The 22,046-nt window shown below is 38.9% G+C and overlaps 1 protein-coding gene across 1 annotated transcript; it reads left to right on the top strand.

Moving 5' to 3' along the window:
* Positions 1–5,216: 5,216 nt before the first annotated feature.
* On the top strand, positions 5,217–22,046 carry LOC140243932 (lysine--tRNA ligase-like). Its single transcript, XM_072323602.1, has 16 exons — positions 5,217–5,283; positions 6,552–6,734; positions 7,735–7,879; positions 8,290–8,452; positions 9,401–9,494; positions 10,689–10,771; positions 12,501–12,604; positions 13,562–13,687; positions 14,292–14,411; positions 15,165–15,327; positions 16,365–16,538; positions 17,078–17,163; positions 18,367–18,452; positions 19,704–19,830; positions 20,247–20,390; positions 21,698–22,046. Exons 2-16 carry the CDS (start codon positions 6,613–6,615, stop codon positions 21,785–21,787), a joined length of 1,827 nt encoding a protein of 608 aa, XP_072179703.1. The 5' UTR covers positions 5,217–5,283; positions 6,552–6,612; the 3' UTR covers positions 21,788–22,046.

Here is a 22,046-nt window from a genome sequence, read left to right as displayed (position 1 = left end):
AATGACCATGCAGCGCGCTAAGCGACTATAAAGCCACACGGCTGTCCCGAAGATTGGATGTGAAATTCATATCTTTATATCATTTACAACATGAAAAAGTTCATTACTACTACTAAACAGTGATGCCTTCCATTCATGTGGCACAAGATACCTCTATAGCAACATAAAACCTGTCTACAACTCCGTTATTGGGTCAAACAATAACAACCTGGAATTTCAAAGAGATGAGCGAGACGCCATACACCTGGACTAGAGTTAATCAATTCAGCTCCCATTCCTGCCAGTTATCTAAACGTACATGTTCCTACCTATCCTGTTACAATATTACAAGAACCAATGAAGAGAAAAGGAAAGAGCAAACGAAAGGTGGCAAGCGGGACACTGTAACAAGGGGCAATTTACAACATTAAGTGTGACAAAATTAATGAAGCAAACCCAATCTCCAAACTCCAATACAAAACGAGGGAAATAGAGCAGCCGTGTTCACGGGTTACGTATACTTGGTAAAATAATACGATAAATGACATCGGAGTAAAGCTGAATTGCCGGAAAAAAAAAAAAGAAAGAGAAAACTTCCGCGGGAGTCGAACTTCTCGCCTTCCGGTATGGCGTTATGAACACCCAGCGCGCTAAGCGATTACGCCATATGGCTGTCCTGGAGATTCTATGCGAAACTTAAATGTGTGATTATACTGTCGTGACAGTGCTGACTGAGATGGCGCTATTCAACTTCCCACAAGTGGCCGCGTGGATTCGACCAATATACAGTTGCAAAGAACAATCGGGAATCATTCCGTACAGATTGCATTCTCATTTTCAGTTTTAACTACAAAATTGTCGACCTGATGAGGAGATTTGAAAATATAAAATGCATGATGACTGCAGCTTATTGTCTCAGCTACAACATATTTATGTTTCAGAGGAAATGGAGCAAAATCAGATGAGGTAAAGGTGCTTAAACGTTGTCAAGTCAATGCATGGTTTGAAAAAAAATCACCTCCCATAGACATAACACGTAAACTTGTCTGATTTTGAGTCTTTACCTTTAATCACAATTTCTAGTATGATGACGTCATCATATATCAAAACCATCACATGGACTTGAGAGGCAAATGTTCAAAGTACAACATATCTGAATTTGGGATAATATTGAGCTTAAACAACAGAGATACGAGCAAATGAATGTCAGAAACAGTACCTCAAAAAAATCAATTCCACTTTTTTTATATAAAATGACGATTTGATGACGTCATCGCGTTTCTCTGGCAATATTGATACTTGGAATGTTATTTACAATTCATATGCTTTTGTAATATGCAATAGAAATATAGGGTCAACGGACGATTTAAAGAGCTATGACGAAATAAACAAAGACATGTTTTTTCACTATATTTGCAGAAAGACGCGCGTGCGGAATTTCAACTTTGACGCCTGTGCATTCCTTTGTTATGGGTCGAAATCGATCGGAAATCAATGGATACTGTTACTCAAAGTATCAGGAATCCAAATCAGTCAAAAAAATTGCATTTCCATGTTTCTTAAGCGCTCTGCGCGCGAAATTGCGCGGACGGACGCGCACGCGAGAAAATGTTTGAAACGCTTATAATTGTCTGAAACTTCGAGATTTCCCATTGGGAAGTCGTTTTGAGCCTTTTAAAATTTTGACGCGCGCTTACGCGCGCCTAATGATGACCTGGGTAACTAGCGTTAGAAAGTAAGATAGAGCGTGACCTGAACTTTATGTCCAGCGAAAATGATACAGAAATGACATCTAGTTATGAAGTTATGATTGATCATGTGACAAGGTCCGAAAATCACAAAATGGCGCCTAGATGACGTCATAGATATGTTACTGTCATGAAAACCTTATTGTGGCTAGATATTGTTATGAGACATGTTGACTGAAAATGTCATGTCATTCCGTGATGTCATTGTTGAGATATTGACGACACAAAATGTGGCAGAAAGAAAGAAGAATAAAAAAAAAGAGAAATTTTGACAATTACAATAGGTGATACGCTGATAGCGTATCACCTAACGAGACATGAAAACTCGTCACATTGAGGACGAGTTCGGTGATACGCTTGTGGTCATCAGATGACGGTCATCTGTGATCGACAAAGAAAAGAATGTGATATAGGCACCTTGAAGTTATATTGAGCGTGCATGCGAAACCGTTTCTGTAACCACTCGGCCACGGGTCATCCACGGAAATGGTAAGACAAAAAAAACAAACAATGTATAGATATAACAGGGGGAAAGTCAATGCCCACTCAACTAACGTGGCCTGGTGAACATCTATTGCATTGCTAGACGGAGAAGCGGCCCTGTAACGACTGAGGTCACTATGCCATTTCTGGCAACTTGGGAAAAATACGTCCCGCAGACATAAAACCTATAATCGGCTGGTTTTGATACCTTGCCTTTAATCACAATTTTCAGTGTAATGACGTCATCAAATTACAAAACAATGACATCGTCTTGAAAGACAATTGTTCAAAGTACAACACCTCAGTCGTCGTCATTACATACTATGATCGGTTTGACAAAGTCAACCTGCAAAATGTTGCTGCAGTCGAAGCAATGTGGTCTCCAACACACAAAAAAGAGGGATATGGCGTGTGTGTGTGTCTCTGTGTGTGTATATGTGCGTTTATATACGAACGTGATTTCTACATGGACGAATATGTAATACAAAATTGAAGAAAAAAAAGTAAAATAAAAAAAAAAATGTTTCGTGATCTTGTGGGGTTCGAACCCGCAATCTCACGTCTCTGAGACGGCGCCTTTAACCACTCGGCCATACGTCTCGACGAGAAAATATGGGGAACGTAAACTTATGTATGTGAAAGATACATGGGGAATCGTTTTGTCCACATTCCATTTTCATTTTCAGTTTTAAACTGCAAAATTGTCAATCTGATGAGGAGATTTCAAGAATGAAATGCATGATTACTGCAGCTTATTGTCTCAGCTACAACATATTAAAGTTTCAGAGGAAATGAAGCAAAATCAGCTGAGATAAAGGTGCCTAAACGTTGTTAAGTCAATTGATGCTTTAAAAAAAAATCACCTCCCATAGACAATACACGTAAACTTGTCCGATTTTGCGTCTTTACCTTTAATCACAATTTAAGGTATGATGACGTCATCAAATATCAAAAGCATGACATGGACTTAAAAGGCAAATGTTCAAAGTACAACATATCTGAATTTGGGATAATATTGAGCTTAAACAACAGAGATACGAGCAAATGAATGTCAGAAACAGTACCTTAAAAAAAAATAATTCCACTTTTTTGATTTCAGATGACGATATGATGACGTCATATTGTAATTATGGAAATAATGATACTTGAAACGTTATTTTCAATTCATATGCTTTTGTAATATGCAATAAAAACATAGGGTCACCTGACGTTTTAAAGAGCTATGGCGAAATAAACAAAGACATGTTTTTTCACTATATTTGCACATAGATGCGCACGCGAAATTTCAACTTTGACGCCAGTGCATTGCTTTGTTATTTGTCAAAATCGATCAGAAATCAATGGATATTGTTACTCAAAGTATCAGGAATCCAGATCAGTCAAAAAATGTGCATTTTCATGTTACTGACGCGCTGTGCGCGCGAAAATGCGCGGACGGACGCGCACGCGCAAAATTGTTTGAAACGCTTAAAATTGTCTGAAACTTCGAGATTTCCCATTGGAAAGTTGTTTTGAGCCTTTCAAATGTTTGACGCGCGCTTACGCGTCCTAGATGACGTCCTAGGTAATTAGCATCAGAGAAAGAAAGATAGAGCGTGACCTGAACTTTATGTCCACAAAAACTGATACAGAAAGGACCTTTAGTTATGAAGTTATGATCGATCATGTAACATGGTCCGAAAATGACAAAATGGCGCCTAGATGACGTCATAGATACGTTACTGTCATGAAAACCTTATTGTGGCTAGATATTGTCATGAGACATGTTGACTGAAAATGTCATGTTACTCCGTAATGTCATTCTTGAGATATTGACGACACAAAATAGGCCAGAAAGAAAGAAGAATAAGAAAAAAGACAGATTTTGACAATCACAATAGGTGATACGCTGATAGCGTATCACCTAAAAAGAGAAATTTTGACAATTACAATAGGTGATACGCTGATAGCGTATCACCTAAAAATAAAGAGAGATTTTGACAATCACAATAGGTGATACGCTGATAGCGTATCACCTAAAAACAACAACGGTCAATTTCCTGTAGGTTTTTCTAACACGGTGATTGTTCTGACAATAAAAATCGATACATGGTCATGAGACGCAGTTGATGATGTAACCAGCAGTCAATGTCACAATTGCAACCAAGCATGCTAAAGGGGGACTTTTTAGCCCTTTTAGTCAAATTAACAACTTGTTGTGGACATCTCTCAAATGTTTGAAAAGAGTCAGGACTATATATAGGCCTATGTTTATTGTTGATTTTTATTTTGTTCTTTCCTGTTAAATCCGGTTGCACCGCCCTACACGTGCGTCTCCTCTGCATGCTCTATAGCTTTCTGCAATAATTATAGCATTTTCGTTAAAAACAAGAATGTATGGGGCCTAAAAGGGTTCAAAATACAGCAAGTTAGACTTTGAAACACTAATATCATTTGCCCATTTCCCACGACATATCTATACACTCCGTCCTGTACATTACAATCATGGCACCGTGTCGAGATTCACAGTACACTGTATATAAATGAGATCGCAAACGCGCAACGCTCTGTCTGATTCCAGTCTGTACAAATTATGACAAAAATAATTGTCCTTTATCAAAAACACTTCGTGAGAAGGCGTGACAGGGGTACAAATGTCACCTGCTGTCCAGGAAGATTGAAACAGGCATGTGACAGGTAAACACAATGGTATAATTAAAGAGCATCCACGAAGTTGCCCGAATATTGCATCACTTTTCTTCGATAACTGTTCGTTATAGATGTATAATGTAAACGCAGATTTCCCCGAATTATCTGAGGAGTATTTACTAGTGATAATTTCACAGTTTGTTCGGAGTCCACAGGTCGAATTTGGTGGAGTTGCATCATTCAAATTTCTTGAACTGCCATATTTATAAACGAGCAGCGCACGTTCACGAATTCAGTTTCGTCTCACTTCCCTACATACATGTACCGTATGTATCATTCAACAACTTCGTAGCCTCCGTCTTTTTACTCTGCGTTCTTCGAGAGAGGGCGCTGTACATCACGATATCTTCGGAATGGCGGATACCGGCGAAAAACTCAGCAAGAAGTGAGTAAAATAGTATGTTGTACGTTCATCTACGGATTTTGCGTACAGTTTGTCATCTTCAAAATGAAGTGCAGTGGAGAGTTTATGTTCTTACTTTTTATTGTATTTACAACTCATCCGCGTAGTACATAGAAGAAGCCACAAGCTGATCCTTCTCCGGCAGCAGAACTAGGCAGGGCCGCGATTTTTGTATTGTGTATGCTGCAAATGGGATTCACTGGCTGGGTACACGTGTTCGAGTCGAGTACTACCGTATGCCGTCGCTAGCGTAGCGGGCGAGCCCGACATGACAAATAGTGCCCGGCTATTTACTACACCCATTCCACTGATGTGCAAGTTTACACTCTGCCGCTGTTTACCAATGATAATCATAATTCATATTCCTGAGCTTAATAATGTAAGCTTGCTGTAGATGTAGTAGCTTTTGGATTTAGCAATCTGCTGCGCTTCGGACACCGGTGTTTGATCGCTCTGTCCTGCTTCTGTTGGCCATGTATAAATAATGCTGAGCTATGTGTAGTATGATCCGCTAAGCCTAAACCATGAAACGTGTGATGGATCGATCGGGGCCAGATACGTAGAATCCCTGACGTGTATTATGTGGTGTGTGTGTGATTATTACCGGTATATATGCCATATTCACCGTCTGTTGTAAATGCCTGTGCAGAGCTGAGTATGATACTACAGGACATAGAGGTCTAGGCCCTACATAGATGTTGAAATGCGCCAAAAGTTTGCTAGTGGCCTTTTCCATAATGAGATGATGTGTTGATTGAAAAAGAAAAATTCCTTTCTTTTGACATTTTAAATAAACACTGTCACTGGGAAGCAAAAGACTTCCTTTTGAGACAGCCACCCCAATCACGCTAACGTTAGTACTAAATCACTGCAGATCTATACAGCTCTACCTAGCCTAAACCGTGCTTGCGATATGCATGGATGCATGCACTCATTTTTGGGTGGCTGTCTCAAAAGGAAATCTTGCCAAACACAGTTTGATACTTTGAACAGCAAGATGTCTAACAGGTTACTTCCCTGTTCTGACACAATGTTTTTGTTATTTCACATTGTGTTGAAAATTTTGGCTGGAAAATGAACTCCAAGCGACAGGCTGATGAGGCCTCTCTCCTCTGCAGTATTAATTAGACTTGCCAGATAGGGTTCCTCTAGCTAGATGAGTACATCTACCTTTCACACAAGCATTTTTAATAGAACTCATTCCTAGCCGTTCTAAATATTTCTTCTGCGACTTTTTTTTTTTTTCTTAGATCATGACAGATCTTGTAGCATGATAGCAAGGCCATCGCTCACTCTTACTGCGGGCCAGTCATGTTTCAGAGGGTCATCCAAGTCGGCGGGGTGGGATGTAGGCTCTTGAGGGGACCCCTGGCCAAACAACACCACCACTCTCTGATTTTTAGAACCGCTTCCTATCAAAATGGCAATAGCAGGTCAGTGATGGTGAAAATAAATGTACGTGAAAGACACAGACACATTTAGGTGCATGACATTGATATTCCAAAGGAAAGTACACAGATGCAAACATCATACTATACCCAAATGGTAGAAGAAAAAGTCCAACAACTGCAGTTATTATGTCCGAGATGAGATTTATACTGTGTCCATTGTCCTAAGTTTTACAGATTGGCATGGCGATAATACCAAATCTATTTATTTTTTATGTTATGTTAGGATGTGCCCTTGTTGAATATCACACACTGCACCTAGAACGTATTGTACCTCATTCATCTCTCTTGAAGATATTGTGCCAGGAATAGGAAATTCTGTCTGCATGATCAATACATACAAATTGTACGTTTGAAATTTGTTATCTCCCTTTGTGTAACTTCGTATTGGATACAAACTAGTTTTCCCTGGTTTTTTTTTTTCTTCTTTTTTTTTTGGGCGGGGGGAGGGGGGGGGGGGTGGGCAGTATGGTAGGTTTGTATCTTGACATGCTTCCACGGGTAACACTTATGTTTAGCATGAGACTATACAGTGTGTTTTTCATTTGTTTGTTTTTTGTTTTCATTTTTCCCACACCAGCAAAAAAAAAAAGAAGAAGAAGAAAAAAAAAAGGCCCAGCTCAAACACACTGCATTCAATCATAGGTGGTGATTATTGATAGTATTTCAAAATTCCGCGCTCTCCCAATGAACATTTTATCTTATTTCTGCCGCCATCTTCCATCGTGATATAGCCCTCCACTCCCATCTAGCCCTCCATTCCTACAATGTACAACCACGTATCTCCCACTTAGTGCCTGTGATACCGACAATCCACCTTTTTCTCGTCTTTTTTTCCCCTGCCTTCCGCTTTGCATATTATCTTTTACTGTGCAATTTCCACTTATGTACTATTTCATCCATCCCCCTCAATGGAATTTTCTTAAAATGTTATGTGTTTGTTTTTATTTTTTATTTTTATTTATTTATTTATTTTTTTTTGTAGTGAGCAGAAGAGGAGAGAGAAGGCGGCCAAGAAGGCCCGAGAGAAGGAGGAAAAGGCCCAGGCCCTAGCCGAGAAACAGGCCCAGGAGGGATCAGGACCAGGTGCCAAGAAGAAGGCTGAAGATGAAGAGTCCCTGGATCCCCGGGTACGATGGTTGAAAAGACATTCTTTGGCCTCTATCAGTGAAGGAAACAACAAATCGCCTTCTGTAAAAAACATTTAATGAGATATGAATGTGCGTAATTTTGCCAGTCACAATTCAGTATTAAAAGTTTTTGAATAGAAACCATATTTAGATATTGTTCATATATTTTACAAGTTTATGACTTGCATCTTATTGAATCCAGGTAGTGTAATAATTATACCTTTCAGCGGCTATGTTTTGGTGATGACATGTATGTCTCTTGAAAGAAAAATCTAATGAATGACAGCCTAAAGATAAATTGCATACATTTTTACTCCTTTGAGAAACAAAAACTGGATTATCATTAAAATGGCTTAATTTTAATGTAATGAAATTTAATGACTGAAATTGAATATATCATTCCTTGATAGGAGTACTTCAAGATCCGCTCCCAGGCAGTCGAGGCCCTCAAGGCATCAGGTGATCACCCGTACCCACACAAATTCCATGTCTCCATCTCGCTGACAGACTTCATCAAACGATTTGATCATCTCAAGCCCGAGGAGATCCACGAGGAAGTCATCACGCTATCAGGTGAGAAGTGAGTCTGCGAGGGAGCTCGGTCAGGAATGTGTCATTTGTGAGAGATCATTTGATCAACAAGTAGCTTCTCCAGTTGGCATGGAGTATAATATTTTCCTCCACATAGCTCACTATGGATACCAGTGTCACTTATAACATCATCATCATTATCATTATTACCATCATCATCATCATCATCATCATCATCATCATCATCATCGTCATCATCAGCTTATCATCACCATCACCATCACCATCATCACTATTATTATCATCATCATCATCATCATCCCCACCATCACCATCATTATCATCACTATCATCACTATCATATCATCATTATCATCATCACCATCACCATCACCGTCACCGTCACCATCACCATCACCATCACCATCACCATCACCATCACCATCACCATCACCATCACCATCACCATCACCATCACCACCACCATCATCATCACCAGCATCATCATCACCATCACCACCATCCCCATCATCATCATCATCATCACCACCATCACCATCATCATCGTCATCATCGTCATCATCATCATCACCATCACCATCATCATCACCATCACCATCATTATCATCATCATCTTCACTGGTCTCTTAGGGAATTTGTGGTTTTGATTTCATGCAAAATGAGGGTTTTTAAATTCCATAGATATTTTTGCCATATCGTTCTAGTACTATCACAAATTGTCGCAGAGTTCCCATCTGTAGAGGAGAGGAGATTGTAAAATCAACCACCACTTTAAGAATTTGTAGTTTGGTGTTAGTTTTGGGGTTTGTTTTTTGTTTTTTTGACTGATTGTTGGAACTTCCTCAAATTGGTTCCAGATTTCTCATACTAATTCTTCTGTATACACTGAATCCATGTGTATACGTACGTTTTGGGAAACTTCCTTTGGTCCAGGAGACAACTCATTCTCGATTTTACCACTTTCGACAGGGCGCGTCCATGCCAAGCGAGCATCGGGTGCCAAGCTGATCTTCTATGACCTGAGAGGGGAGGGGCTCAAGCTGCAGGTCATGTCAAATGCCAGGTAATGTGCTACCTTGTTTATTTGTGACCCACCACCCAGCAAGTTAGAATGAGAGCAATCCAAAAGTGAAAACTTCTTAGGGCAGTCTCAAAATTACTCAAACGAAAGTCATTCAAGAAACGTTGCATGAAATTCAGCATAATATCTTATTGATAATTTTATGCACATTTTATGATTACTGCTACTTTAGAAATAAATGGCAGAGTGAATTAGAACACCTCCCAAACTCGGTGTAGTCTGTAAAGCGCCAACACAGAAATGCATTTATGAGACTTGTTTATGTTTATTTGCATCATCATAAAATGTCTCCAGTCAGCTTTCTTGCATATGCAGAAAGTGATATCTTTTGATATGTTTTGAAGGAAATGCAAAGACTCAAAAAAACCTTCTGAATTTTAGAATAATGGCAAACCATTCCTCTTGACCTCAAAATACAGTTTTTGTTTGTTTGTTTGTTTGTTTGTTTTGTGTACATGGAGATAAGCAGTTGATATGTTTGAATAGAAACTTTTGAACAACTTTGTTCAATGAATATGATATTCTGTTGAGTTGTGTGTTATTGATCATTTATCATATGTAAATAAACAATACCATTGCAAAATTCAAGTTAGGTTGATTGTAAAAGCTGTTATTTCATCCATAAACCAATGGTACACTGCTGGATTATAAATTTCTTGATTTATTAATTAATAGTAATTCAGTGATGTATTTATCACTCATTTGTTATTTACTTATTTAATTATTACTTTGTGTGAGAAATATATTTGCAGTGGAAGAAGACTCCTTTACTGTCTTTTTTTTTTCTTTCATTAGATTATAAGGAGTGAACACAGTTTCAGGTATATTTTCTTTTGAATTTCTGAAAACTCGGATCAATACTGAGTGTACTCTGGATTTTGTGGTACAGGCTTATGAGGTGCAGAGACATTCAAATTTGCAGCAGTATCATGTGATCCTAATATCTATAAACGACAAAGTTACTAGATAACAGGTCATTGACTTTACAAGCAAAGCAACCTTTCTTTGCTAATCTATCAATCTTGACATTTAGGTCATGTTATCAGCGGAAGTTTGGACTTTGTGAGGTTTGCTCAAACAATGTGTGATGTCCCAAACAGCGTAATTTATGGAATCACTGCAAATACTTCCTAGGATTTTACATGAATTTATTCTGTGTTTCCATTTTCATTGAAGGTACTTTCCCTCTGAGGAAGAATTCTTTAAGACAAATGAAAAGATCAAGAGAGGTGATGTCATAGGGGTCAAAGGTCGACCAGGTGAGACTTCTTAATATCTAATAAAGTCACAATCTGAAGAACTTTGCTCCTATTACTATGTCTTATTTTTGTCTACTTTTTTATGCCTCCGCCAACGAAGTGGCCGGAGGCATTATGTTTTCGGGTCGTCCGTCCGTCCGTACTTCCGTACGTCCGTCCGTCCCGTTTTGTTTTTGTCGATATCTCAAGAACCGTGTGGTGGTTTTGCATCAAACTTGGTATGAGGGTATATCCTTGGGGGATGATACTTTGTGTGGATTTTAGGGTCACAGGGTCAAAGGTCAAAGGTCACATGTTATTTTGTGAAAAAAAAAATTGAAATTTCATGTTTTTCTCCATATCTCGCAAATGGTTCGAGGTATCTTCATGGAACTTAGTATATATGCTTGTACCGATGGGCAGTGATTATCTAGGGAAGTTGGGGGTCATGGGTCAAAGGTCAGGGGTCAAAGGTCAAGGTCAACTCCTCAAAATATAACTACTTTCCTTATATTTATGCAGTGCCTGAAGGATTTTTTTAAAACTTGATGTATGCATGTATAACCCAATATATATTCTGTGGGAAGTTTCTTGCCAAAAGGTCAAAGGTCAAAAGGTCAAAGGTCAAGTGAAAGTGCTAAATTGCACTTTTTCCTCCATATCTCAAAAATAACTCAAGGTATTGTCATGAAACTTACATATTTATGCATGTTCTACCTAACAGTGATTCTCTTTGGAACTGTGGGGTCAAAGGTCAAAGGCCAGGTTTCGATAATACTATTTTACCATTTGATACTGAAATTATACTTTTTCTCAATACCTTGAAAATTACTCAATGCATAAACTTGTAAAAGGGTCAAAAGTCAAGTGAAAATCATCAGTTCCCCCAAATACCTGCACTCTTGATGTTTTAATCATTCATCCAATTGAACCTAGTTCTAGGAAAGTGAACATTCAGCACATTTGTGGCAAACCTGTCATTTTAATATTTTGCCAATTGTGTGAAACTGTCATCACACATTGTCAAGACATTGTACTATAGACCTATTAGGAGAACCATGTATTATGGCGGAGGCATACACCAGTCGCCGTAGCGACATTTCTAGTTTCCTCATCCTCCTCTCCCTTTCTTTCATTTTCTTCTCTTTTTGTCTCATTTCTTTGTTTTGTATTATCATTTTTGTCTTCTCTTCTTCTACTGGTTCTTCTCCTTTTTCCTTCATCTTTCCTCCTTTCCTTGTCCTCCATCTTCCTTTGCAGAAACAGAATCCTTAGAGCTCATTCCAGACTTCATTTCTCTGATGAAAGTACATTGTATGCATCTGTTTAACTTTGTGTCCATGCCATAATGTGTGCTTCTCAATTTTCTCACTACCAACCTTTACTGTGCATCTTTGAAATGCTATCTTTTGCAGTTTGACTGGGAGATAAGAGTCAATTCAAAGTGATATCCTTGTTGTGTTGATATTTACTGTATGTTTATACTACAGTAAACTGCAAGTGTCATTCTATTGGACTTGTCATAATTTAACTCCTACTAACTTTGAAGATGAATTACCAAATACCAGTGGAATGAATTATCAAGCTTTTATTGAGAGCTTCAGTCAATAACAGATAAAAAAAGGAAGAGCAGCAAAGATAAATAGACTAAGTGTCTTAGAGTTATGCACATGTACCAAATTGTACCAACTTATTTGTATGGTTTTGATGTGACAAGTTGATGATGCGTTGTCATGGTTACCTGGTACAGGTCGGACCAAGAAGGGGGAACTGAGCATCCTCCCTTCAGAGATCGTCCTCTTGGCGCCTTGTCTTCACATGCTTCCTCATCTCCACTATGGCCTCACAAACAAGGTGAGATGGTCTCTCTGGCCGAAAAATTTAGCCATTTGGTATAAAAGAAAGAATGCTAGTTCTCTCTGTGTGATGTCTGAAATAGGAACACTTTGGACTTGGTAGTCCAGTGACATTGATTCACAGAGGTCTGACTATGTATTTGCATGATGTGATAGACAGGCCTTGAAATTGAAGCCAAAACATCTATATACATATACAGTCAACTCCTGTTACAATGAAGTCCTTGGGACTGGCTGTTTTCTTAAGTTATATTGAAATTCTGTTATAACCAAACAAATAAACAATAAAATAAGAGGATAATGTTAGGACCCAGATTTTCACTTCGTTGTTACCGGAATTTCGTTATTGCTGTGCTCGTTGTAACGGGTGTGCACTGTATAGTTCTTAGAGGGGCTCAAAATTTATCTTCAACCATTTAAGTTTACTTGGAATACATGGGAAGGGTCTACCAGGAAACTTTTCTGGCTGATGCAGTTTGCCAGGATATTGAGTTCTTAAGATGAAAAGTGTAGAATAATGGTGATTGTAGTACATGACTTTTATTCCTGAAGGGCCCTCCCATTTATGTAATGATCTATCCCACTATAGCATTGAGCAATATTATTTTGCAACAAGGGGCATGCATTTACTTAGGCAAGTCCAAATTGAGATTACTATTATAGTGCTGATTATTATCTTTACAATAACTACTTGCTATGTAAGGCACATTTTATGCCTGTTGTCATTCCCGATATGTTCAGGTGGTTTTATGACAGGATGATTTCATCTTGTGATTGTTTTAAACTTGATAATGATACAGTTTGTATGCTACTCTTCTTAGTGTATGATAAGATGTGCCATTGGATGCCTTAATAGATGTACCTTGTATCTGGCTAAACTTTCTTAATGTTCACATAGCCTTTGTTTAATATATATATCATTTATTATCTTCTTCTTTTTTTTTTGGCGCTACAGGAGACACGATTCAGGCAGCGATACCTGGACCTCATCATGAATGACCATGTACGCGACAAGTTCATTACGCGGTCCAAGATCGTGGCCTACACGCGCCGCTTCTTTGACGAATTGGGCTTCCTTGAAGTAAGTCGAGTGCATTTTCACATCTGTTGAGAACGGAAATGTCTTGTTGTAAGGGTTTTCTTTTGTATGCTTGTATTTCCATTTGTCTCTTTTTGACAGCCTTCCCCCCCCCACCATAAAAAAGCAAAAAACAAAACACAAACAAACTACATATAGGAAAGATATGGAGAGGATGCAAAACGTAATCGTCACATACTCCCATCAAATGATTTAATTCCTGCAAAATGCATTTTGAAAACTGTGTTCAAAAGTGAAATGTCATGTTTTAGGGGGTTTTATGTCCTGTACTAATACATTTCCATTACCTTTTTCTTCTCCTACAGTCCCCCCTCCCTCCATCCCTCCATCCCTCCTTCCCCACCCTAAAAAAACAAACTAAGAAACAAAAACAAACTAACTACTGTTGCCTTGTAGATGTAAATCATGTTATTTCCTCACACATAAAAAGAAATGCAAGAAGATGTTTTTTAAGTGTCATTCACAAAAATACTGGGGGGGGGGGGGGGGGGTGGCAAGAAGGTTTGATCTGTGTACGCATGTCACCAGGATAATGATGATAAATCACAGACTCTACATCACACAATGGCTCTCATCTCTTCCTTAGGTGGAAACACCGATGATGAATATGATTGCCGGCGGAGCCACAGCCAAACCGTTCATCACCCACCACAACGAGCTCGACATGGACCTCTACATGAGGGTGGCCCCGGAACTCTACCTCAAGGTGGGAGGTTGACAAAGAAGATGCTGATGTTGATGCTGATGATGCTGATGCTGATGCTGTAAATGACGCTGGTGTTGATTTGATTTGCTGCTGATATGATGATGATGATGAGGATGATGAGGATGATGAGGATGATGAGGATGATGATGATGATGATGATGATGATGATAATTATGATGATTACGATGCTGCTGCTGCTGCTGATGATGCCGATGCTGATAACGATGATGATGATGGTGATGATGATGATGATGATGATGATGATGATGATTATGATGATTACGATGCTGCTGCTGCTGATGCTGATAACGATGACGATGATTATGATTATGATGATGCTGATGAAGATGACTTGATGATGATGCTGTTGCTAATGATGCTGGTGGTGCTTAGATGCTGATAATGATGTTGTTGATGATGTTGATAATGCTGATGCTGCTGCTTATGATGATGATGATGATACTGATGATGATGATGCTAATGATGATGATGATGATGCTAATGATGTTGATGATGCTTATGTTGATGCTGATTCAAGGAGGAGGAGGAAGAAGATAATAGGAAAATATTTCACTTCTGTCAAGTATGATCTTTATGACATTTTATTCTCTTGGTTGGTAATGGAATAAGATTGCTAACACTCCTCAGGCAGCAGTTTTACAAATATGAGATCGATGGTATTCATTGCTTGCCGTATTGATCAGGAACAACCTAGTCAGCTGACATTTCAATCGTTTCCCGTCTGAACTTCAGATGTTAGTGGTGGGCGGTCTTCAGAGAGTGTACGAGATCGGCCGCCAGTTCCGCAACGAGGGCATCGACATGACCCACAATCCAGAGTTCACCACGGTGGAGTTCTACATGGCCTACGCCGATTACAACGACTTGATGAATATCACCGAGAAACTGCTCTCGGGTAAGTGACTCAAAAGAAATACTGAATCCATTCAAAGCCATGGTAATTGCGATTGAGTATTCTACTGCATGATGCAAACCATTACGGATTTGCCATATTCTGATTTTTTTTTTTTTTTTTTAAGAGTACGGACAAAGACAACTACACATGTCAGGCTGGAAGAGATTGTGTGCTCAGTGTACGTGTTATGAGGGGAAACTTTACACCCATCATGCAAGCCAGGCTAAGCCTGTGGAAATTTCCATGAAAGCAAAGTGCCACCGGGCTAAACCGCAGGCAAAGGAATGCGCGTACGCATTCCTTCAAACGCCACTGCTTCATAAACAGAAGCGTCTGGAGAATCTTGTCTTCCTGCAGAATCTGGAAGCTGGTCAAACAAAGTTAAAAAATGGTAGGCTTAGAATTAAAAAAAAAAGAAAATTACTTGTGTGTGGAGAAAAAGAAGGTGTTTATGTATGGAAAAATGTAGGTGTGTGTGTGTGACAACAGTGCTACTTCAGCACATCGAAAATGTTACTGAAAGGCACCCATTTATTACTGACAAGGATTTTCCTGTTTAAAGAAAAAAAAAAACGAAAAAAGTTTTTGACATTCCCTTTTAGTTCAAGATTCCTAGTATAGAGGTGAGGCAGCATATCATATTTCTTTGTGAAGAGATTCATAGATGAAGATCTTTGGATTTGTGCAATTTACGCAGTCATTGTAGAGATCGAGAAAGTCAAGAAGCTGTGATATTTGTTGTCATGGTGAAGTGCCAAATACGTTGCTGTATCAAAGTATGAAATAGAAAGGGTCAGAGCTGGAGAAAAATAGATCAGTGTGAACTATCAGGATGTATTAAAGATTAATGAATGCTCACTTGTAATAACATCAATTTACATGGTGTGTTTTTTTCAGAATTGCACTTTTTTTAATTTGTTATTATTATTTTTTTTTTTTGGAATTATTTTTGAAATTATTTGTAAATGCCGATAACACCATCCATAAATACAAGGTGGCTTAATAACAGGTGAAACTCCATATTGCTCTGATCACAGGTATGGTCCAGTATGTGACTGGATCCAAGAAGGTCATCTACCACCCTGACGGACCAGAGGGTGAGGCTATGGAACTCGACTTCACCCCTCCCTTCAGGAGGATCTCCATGATCGACGAACTCCAGAAGGTTCTCAAGGTGCAATTCCCTCCCCTGGAAGAGTTCCATACGGAAGGTTGGTATTTCCTTGAGCGTGCTTCTACTAAACGATAAAAATGCAAGGTGATGCGAATAACACCTCAAACTTCTTCCTCAGGAGAAAGACATTGAGTAGTGTGTGATACTGAGTATTGCGAGGTGATCGACGATCCATTGTCTGCCTTTTCAGGTGGTCAATGCAAGGGACGATTAGGTAATGAAATTTCTGGTGTGCTGAAAGTCTCAAATTCCTATATAGAGATTCCACATGCTATCCGTTTGATCATGAGGCAGTGCTAGCGCAGTCTGATCTGTGACCTTAAAATACGTGACTTCCTGGTTCAATACATTTTGCAAGTTCCCTCGCTTTGCCCCGCATCACTGGATATTTTAAAGCTCAGGAAGATTTGAACAAAGAAAGTCAAAAAGTCTTATGATGAGGCCTTCTCGCATTACAGAATTATAGCATGAAACGTCGAGGAGGGGGGCGGGGGAGGCAGATTCTGCCCGCCTGGCTCTTTCAGGGTTATGGTTTGTCGTTATGATGGTTTTGTCTCTGTCATGTTGCCATCACAGGAGTGAAGAAGTTCTTGGATGACCTTTGTCGCAAACATGACGTGGAGTGCACCCCTCCCAGGACCACTGCAAGGCTGCTGGACAAGGTGAGTGGGGGTGGGGAGAGAAACAGAGGGCAAAGTTTTGTGGAAGGAGTGTATGCATGCACCCACACACATACACCCACTCATGCATACACACCCTACAACTGAGATTTGTTAAGACCGGTTTGTAGGATTGATTTCTACTTAGGCGTGGGTCATGGCTATTCAGAAGTCATCTTATTAAAGTATGTTTTAATTTGCTTGTAGCCTGCTTCATGGAGAAAAAGTTGAAGTGAGCGAGACTCCTTTCACTATACAATGAAAACTCACTATGATATGAGGACCTAAAAACAGTGAGGTGTATACCTTGTTATTTATCAGGTTTCTCTCAATATCAGGGTGCAGAGACAAAGAAACATAATGACTTGGACCTTCAGATTTGCCTTGTCGTACATGTAAGAGGGTTTTGCTTTATCCAAGCTCTTTATAGCAAGGTTCCACTGTACCCAAGTTTGGTATTCCCGGTCCAAAAAAGAAAAAAAAAAAGTGTGACACATACGTTTACATTTTACAAAATTGATATTACAGTGCCTTTGCGGTATAGTGACAGTTAGAAGTGGACGTTAGTGTCCATCCTCGACTTTCATGTGACACAATACTTTATTGCAATGCAGTCTTAAAAATCAAATTTTGTGAACTGCTCAAGTGAGCTGTATTTGCTGACCTGCTCAGATACTAGGTATGTCCAAGGACGTTGCATTTGCTTGTGATACGATTTGTAATTGAGTGTAATTGTCTATTCTCCAGACTTTCGATTCATAATCATGCACATGCTAAATCTGTACACAATTATCATTAAATTATTTTTTCTTTGTGTTAGAATGTCAGCAAGTTATTTTTTATGCCTTTGATTAATTAGATCATCAGTCATTTCATGTCTTTACTATCAAATTTATAGTTTATTTATTATTTTGATTTTATTTTCTAGTGATGTTTATAATGACAGGAAACCATTCCCAACCCCCTAAAAAAAAAAAAAAAAAATGAGTTATGCCTGCACTGCATTTGGTATGTGAGAGATCTATTTAATGATATTACACTTTCCTTGGCCTTCTGCTGCAATTAATTGTTTTATGAGAGATGAAAGAGAGAAGATGAAATGCTCTCCCAGTTTTAAATGATATTTTCACATTCGCTTCATATAGACAAGTTCACGTTCGATATCTGCATTCTTTGCCCTGTGCTCTCTTGTGTCCACACCTTCAGCTTGTCGGAGAGTTTGTCGAGACCCAGTGCGTGAGTCCCACCTTCATCATGGACCATCCCGAGATCATGAGCCCGCTATCCAAATGGTGAGTAAATTTTCTGTCAGTGAAATATCAAGAGAGGAGGCCAGTATGGAGTAAGATTCTACAGTGCACTCCCGTTAACAATCAACACACTTATTTTGAAATTTCATTACGACGAAGTAAAAATTCAAGCCCCAAAATTATTAGCATTATAAGTCTATGGGGCAAAATTCGCTTAAATGAGACAAGAACATGATTACAGAGAAATTTTTGTTACAACAAAGTCATAACTAAAATCTCACCGCAATTAATGAGATTGCACTGCATTTAACATTGCTTTTTCAGTGTATGATTAGCATTCAATAAACAGCATACAATATACGCATAGTTGCATGTCTTCATCATAAACTGTATTTGTTCAGTTATAACAAAATTTAGATGTAACAAAAGAAAACTGCCTTTCCCGAAGAGTATGTTATAGCAGAAGTGCACTGTAGTACTAGAAAGGTGATGACATGTGAGTGAGGGAACACGCAGACCTTAATAAGGCTCGACTGTCAGGGGCATTTCATGAAGCATTTTGGTCGGATATTTTTCTGACAAACTGTTACAAGACTCAGAAATCTTTGCATTTGATTGGCTGAGAGCAAATTTGTCTGACAACTTTGTTGGACAAAATGCTTCATGAAATGCCCCCCTGTTATATGATTAACCCATATTCATATAATTTGCCCAGCAGTTCATACTCTTTCCACTTTACAAAACCATCATTAGGAGCTTTTGATTTCAGGACGGTAGGTAAAGCAGACAGTAGGTAGCACATAAAGTCAATCTGCGCACATGTGAAACCGAACATCTCTATGTCCTGTTGATTTGCAGGATGGTTATCGGTGGAAATAGCATGCAGTCTATGAAAAGAGCGGTTAGCTAACGTATTTTAAGGTATAGCATGCAAGCGTACGAGCTTACACAGTACACTGGACTTAACAAACCTGTTTGGGACGCAAGCATACCTGTCTACAGATATTGACAAAGCCAACAAATCAGGACAGAGCGAGAAGGGGACAGTAGGTTAACTCTCTGTCCTGCATGCTTCACCATCCCGAATTGAAAGCTCCCTATTGCTAAATTGGTAAAACTCTCAAGAAAATTGATGTAAAGGATATAATTATGATTTCATCCCGATGAATTTATATCTAAAAACAAACTCAGTGAAGATAATGTCACTTCGGGAGACAAACTGCATTCAGGAACATTCAGTGTATTTGTCAATTTTATTGTTTGTCTATTCGTCCAACTTTTTTTCTCACCCAGGCACCGTTCTACTCCTGGTCTGACAGAGCGGTTTGAGCTGTTTGTCGCCCACAAAGAAATTGTGAACGCCTACACAGAGTTGAACGATCCTGTGATACAAAGGGAGCGTTTCGATAGCCAGGCCAAGGTATGATATGTCAGTAGAGCCTTGAGGAAGGCTAATTTGACAAGTTGAGTGAAGGAAACAGGTCAGGTGAGGTCATTATGTCTAATAAGATGTATCTGTAGCCCTGTTCTCAATCTATATGTATTTGAGCTTCATGGATGCACCTAATGTCTTCAATTGAAGATATTATTGTGTTGTGTGTGCATTTACTCTGTTGGGTATTTTTATACCCTGAAATAGCATTCAGACAATTTAATCATATTGAAAGTCATCAATTTTGAAATCCGATTGTGATATTTTTGGGGACATTCTGTATGTAAAGCATTTGATGTCATCACTTTTTATTTTCAAAATCAGGAAATTCAAAGAAATTCAGTCACGTTTATAGATCAAAGCTAGCCAGTCATAAAAACGATGACTTTTTCCGCCTTGTGTAGGACCATGCAGCTGGGGACGATGAGGCGCAGCTGATCGACGAGAACTTCTGCACCGCCCTCGAGTACGGCCTGCCACCGACGGGAGGATTCGGCATGGGTATCGACCGTCTCTCCATGTTCCTCACAGACTCAAACAATATCAAGGTAACGTGTGCTTTGTGTCTGCATGGATGTAGACTAGGCAAGTGGGATGGGGCTCAGCATTTAAAAGTGGTGGCCCAGGGCCACTAAAAATTGATGTCGGGCCAACAAACTTCAAAAAAAGTTATCTTTTATAGTTGCCCAATCAGGTAGTTCGGAATCAAAATTAATTTTTTATATTTCCTTTCATTTCATGCCACCAAATTTTCAAATGCAAAGATATTAGTTGCCTGAATTGGTCTCCAGAGGAAAAGTTAGTGTCAGGCTCGGTTTTAAGCATACGTGGGTACTAGAATGTGTCAAATAATACATGTGTTTGTGTGTCTGGCCATCTTTCTGTTTTTGATACTGAAAGGATTGTCCCAAATAAAAAATTCCTCCAGCCATTTCTCGTCATTCCAAACCAATCAATCCAATCCAATCATTCCAAACTTATCAATCAGATAAGATTGTAAGGTCACCACCTCATAATTTCCCCATTGGTGTGTACACAAGTCATGATCTTTCTTTGTATTGCATTTCAAGTAAAATGTAAATCTAGTGAAGGTTTATACCCAGGTCAATGTGACATTTGTATATTGCAATGACATTATGTCACCTTTTTGTGGAAACAAGTGAAACTTAGTGTCTGAACTTTCTTTTTTTTTCAGATTTTGATAAATCATTTGCAAGTCTGTTTATATCATGAATCCACTCTATCATGGCCTGCTTTAACATGAAGTGGAAAGTCAGCCACAACCTGAAGTTTGAAAAATACAAACCCTTGTTCTTAAGTGAAAACAAAAATGAGGCATAACACATTACTCCCCAACATTTTAAAGTACCAGGGATATTTAAAAATTCAATCACAGAAAAGCTGTTTTCCCAGAACATAAAATTAAAACGTTAAGGGCATTATTTACCATTTGCAGATGAAACAAAAACCCAGCTTTAGTGCTTCAAAATACACTGTAGTTCTAAAATGTGAATTAGGGATAGAAACAACCAGTGTAAAATTTGAATCAGTATAATCAATGTTCAGTATTGCTAAATATACAAAATGTAAACAATAGTCATAATAAATTATTTCATGAATAAACCGTCTTGCAGTTACGGTTTAGTGAGAAAAATAGTGATATTTCCTTATAGTTTAGGCTTTATTGTCAAATTTATATATGGTAGGATGTTTTGTGATATGTCTGACCTACACATATGCATCAAACCTGATAACTCAAACAGTTTGAAAATCACTGCTACCAATGGTAAACAGTACATTTTGTGAAAAATTTAAACAACAACAAGCTTTGACTGTTGCTATGACAACCGCACAGGAGGTCCTCTTGTTTCCAGCGATGAGACCCGAGGATGGCAAAGCAGCTGGTGAATCTCAGCCTGAAGAGGGCGCCACACCGTCGAGTTAAAACTGAGTGGAATGACCGCAAGTCAACTGGGCAGGCAGGGCCTCAACATTCAACCGCACTACCCCACATCTGTCTCTAGGAGATTTATATTTAACCCATTCCATACGGTAACCTGATAGCCTGCGTATTAAGTCTATGGGCATTTCAGAATTCACTATGGAACGGGTTAAGGATGGTACGAATGATTACTCATAGGGAGACACAGACCTACTTAATAGCATCCTCCAAAGCAGTCAGTTATCTACACAAATCAGGAGCT

This window comes from Diadema setosum, chromosome 20 (assembly GCF_964275005.1).
Source record: "Diadema setosum chromosome 20, eeDiaSeto1, whole genome shotgun sequence".
Taxonomy (NCBI): domain Eukaryota; kingdom Metazoa; phylum Echinodermata; class Echinoidea; order Diadematoida; family Diadematidae; genus Diadema; species Diadema setosum.
The sequence above is the reverse complement of the archived record's forward strand: the minus strand, read 5'-3'. Positions and strand labels throughout refer to the sequence as shown.

What these genes read in the sequence shown, in the direction of transcription:
- LOC140243932 (XM_072323602.1), top strand. Translation starts at nt 6,613, where the DNA reads ATGTTTCAGAGGGTCATCCAAGTCGGCGGGGTGGGATGTAGGCTCTTG. An exon ending in CAGGTCATGTCAAATGCCAG is followed by an intron (nt 9,495 to 10,688) that starts GTAATGTGCTAC and finishes TTTTCATTGAAG; the next exon opens with GTACTTTCCCTCTGAGGAAG. An exon ending in GTTTCGATAGCCAGGCCAAG is followed by an intron (nt 19,831 to 20,246) that starts GTATGATATGTC and finishes CGCCTTGTGTAG; the next exon opens with GACCATGCAGCTGGGGACGA.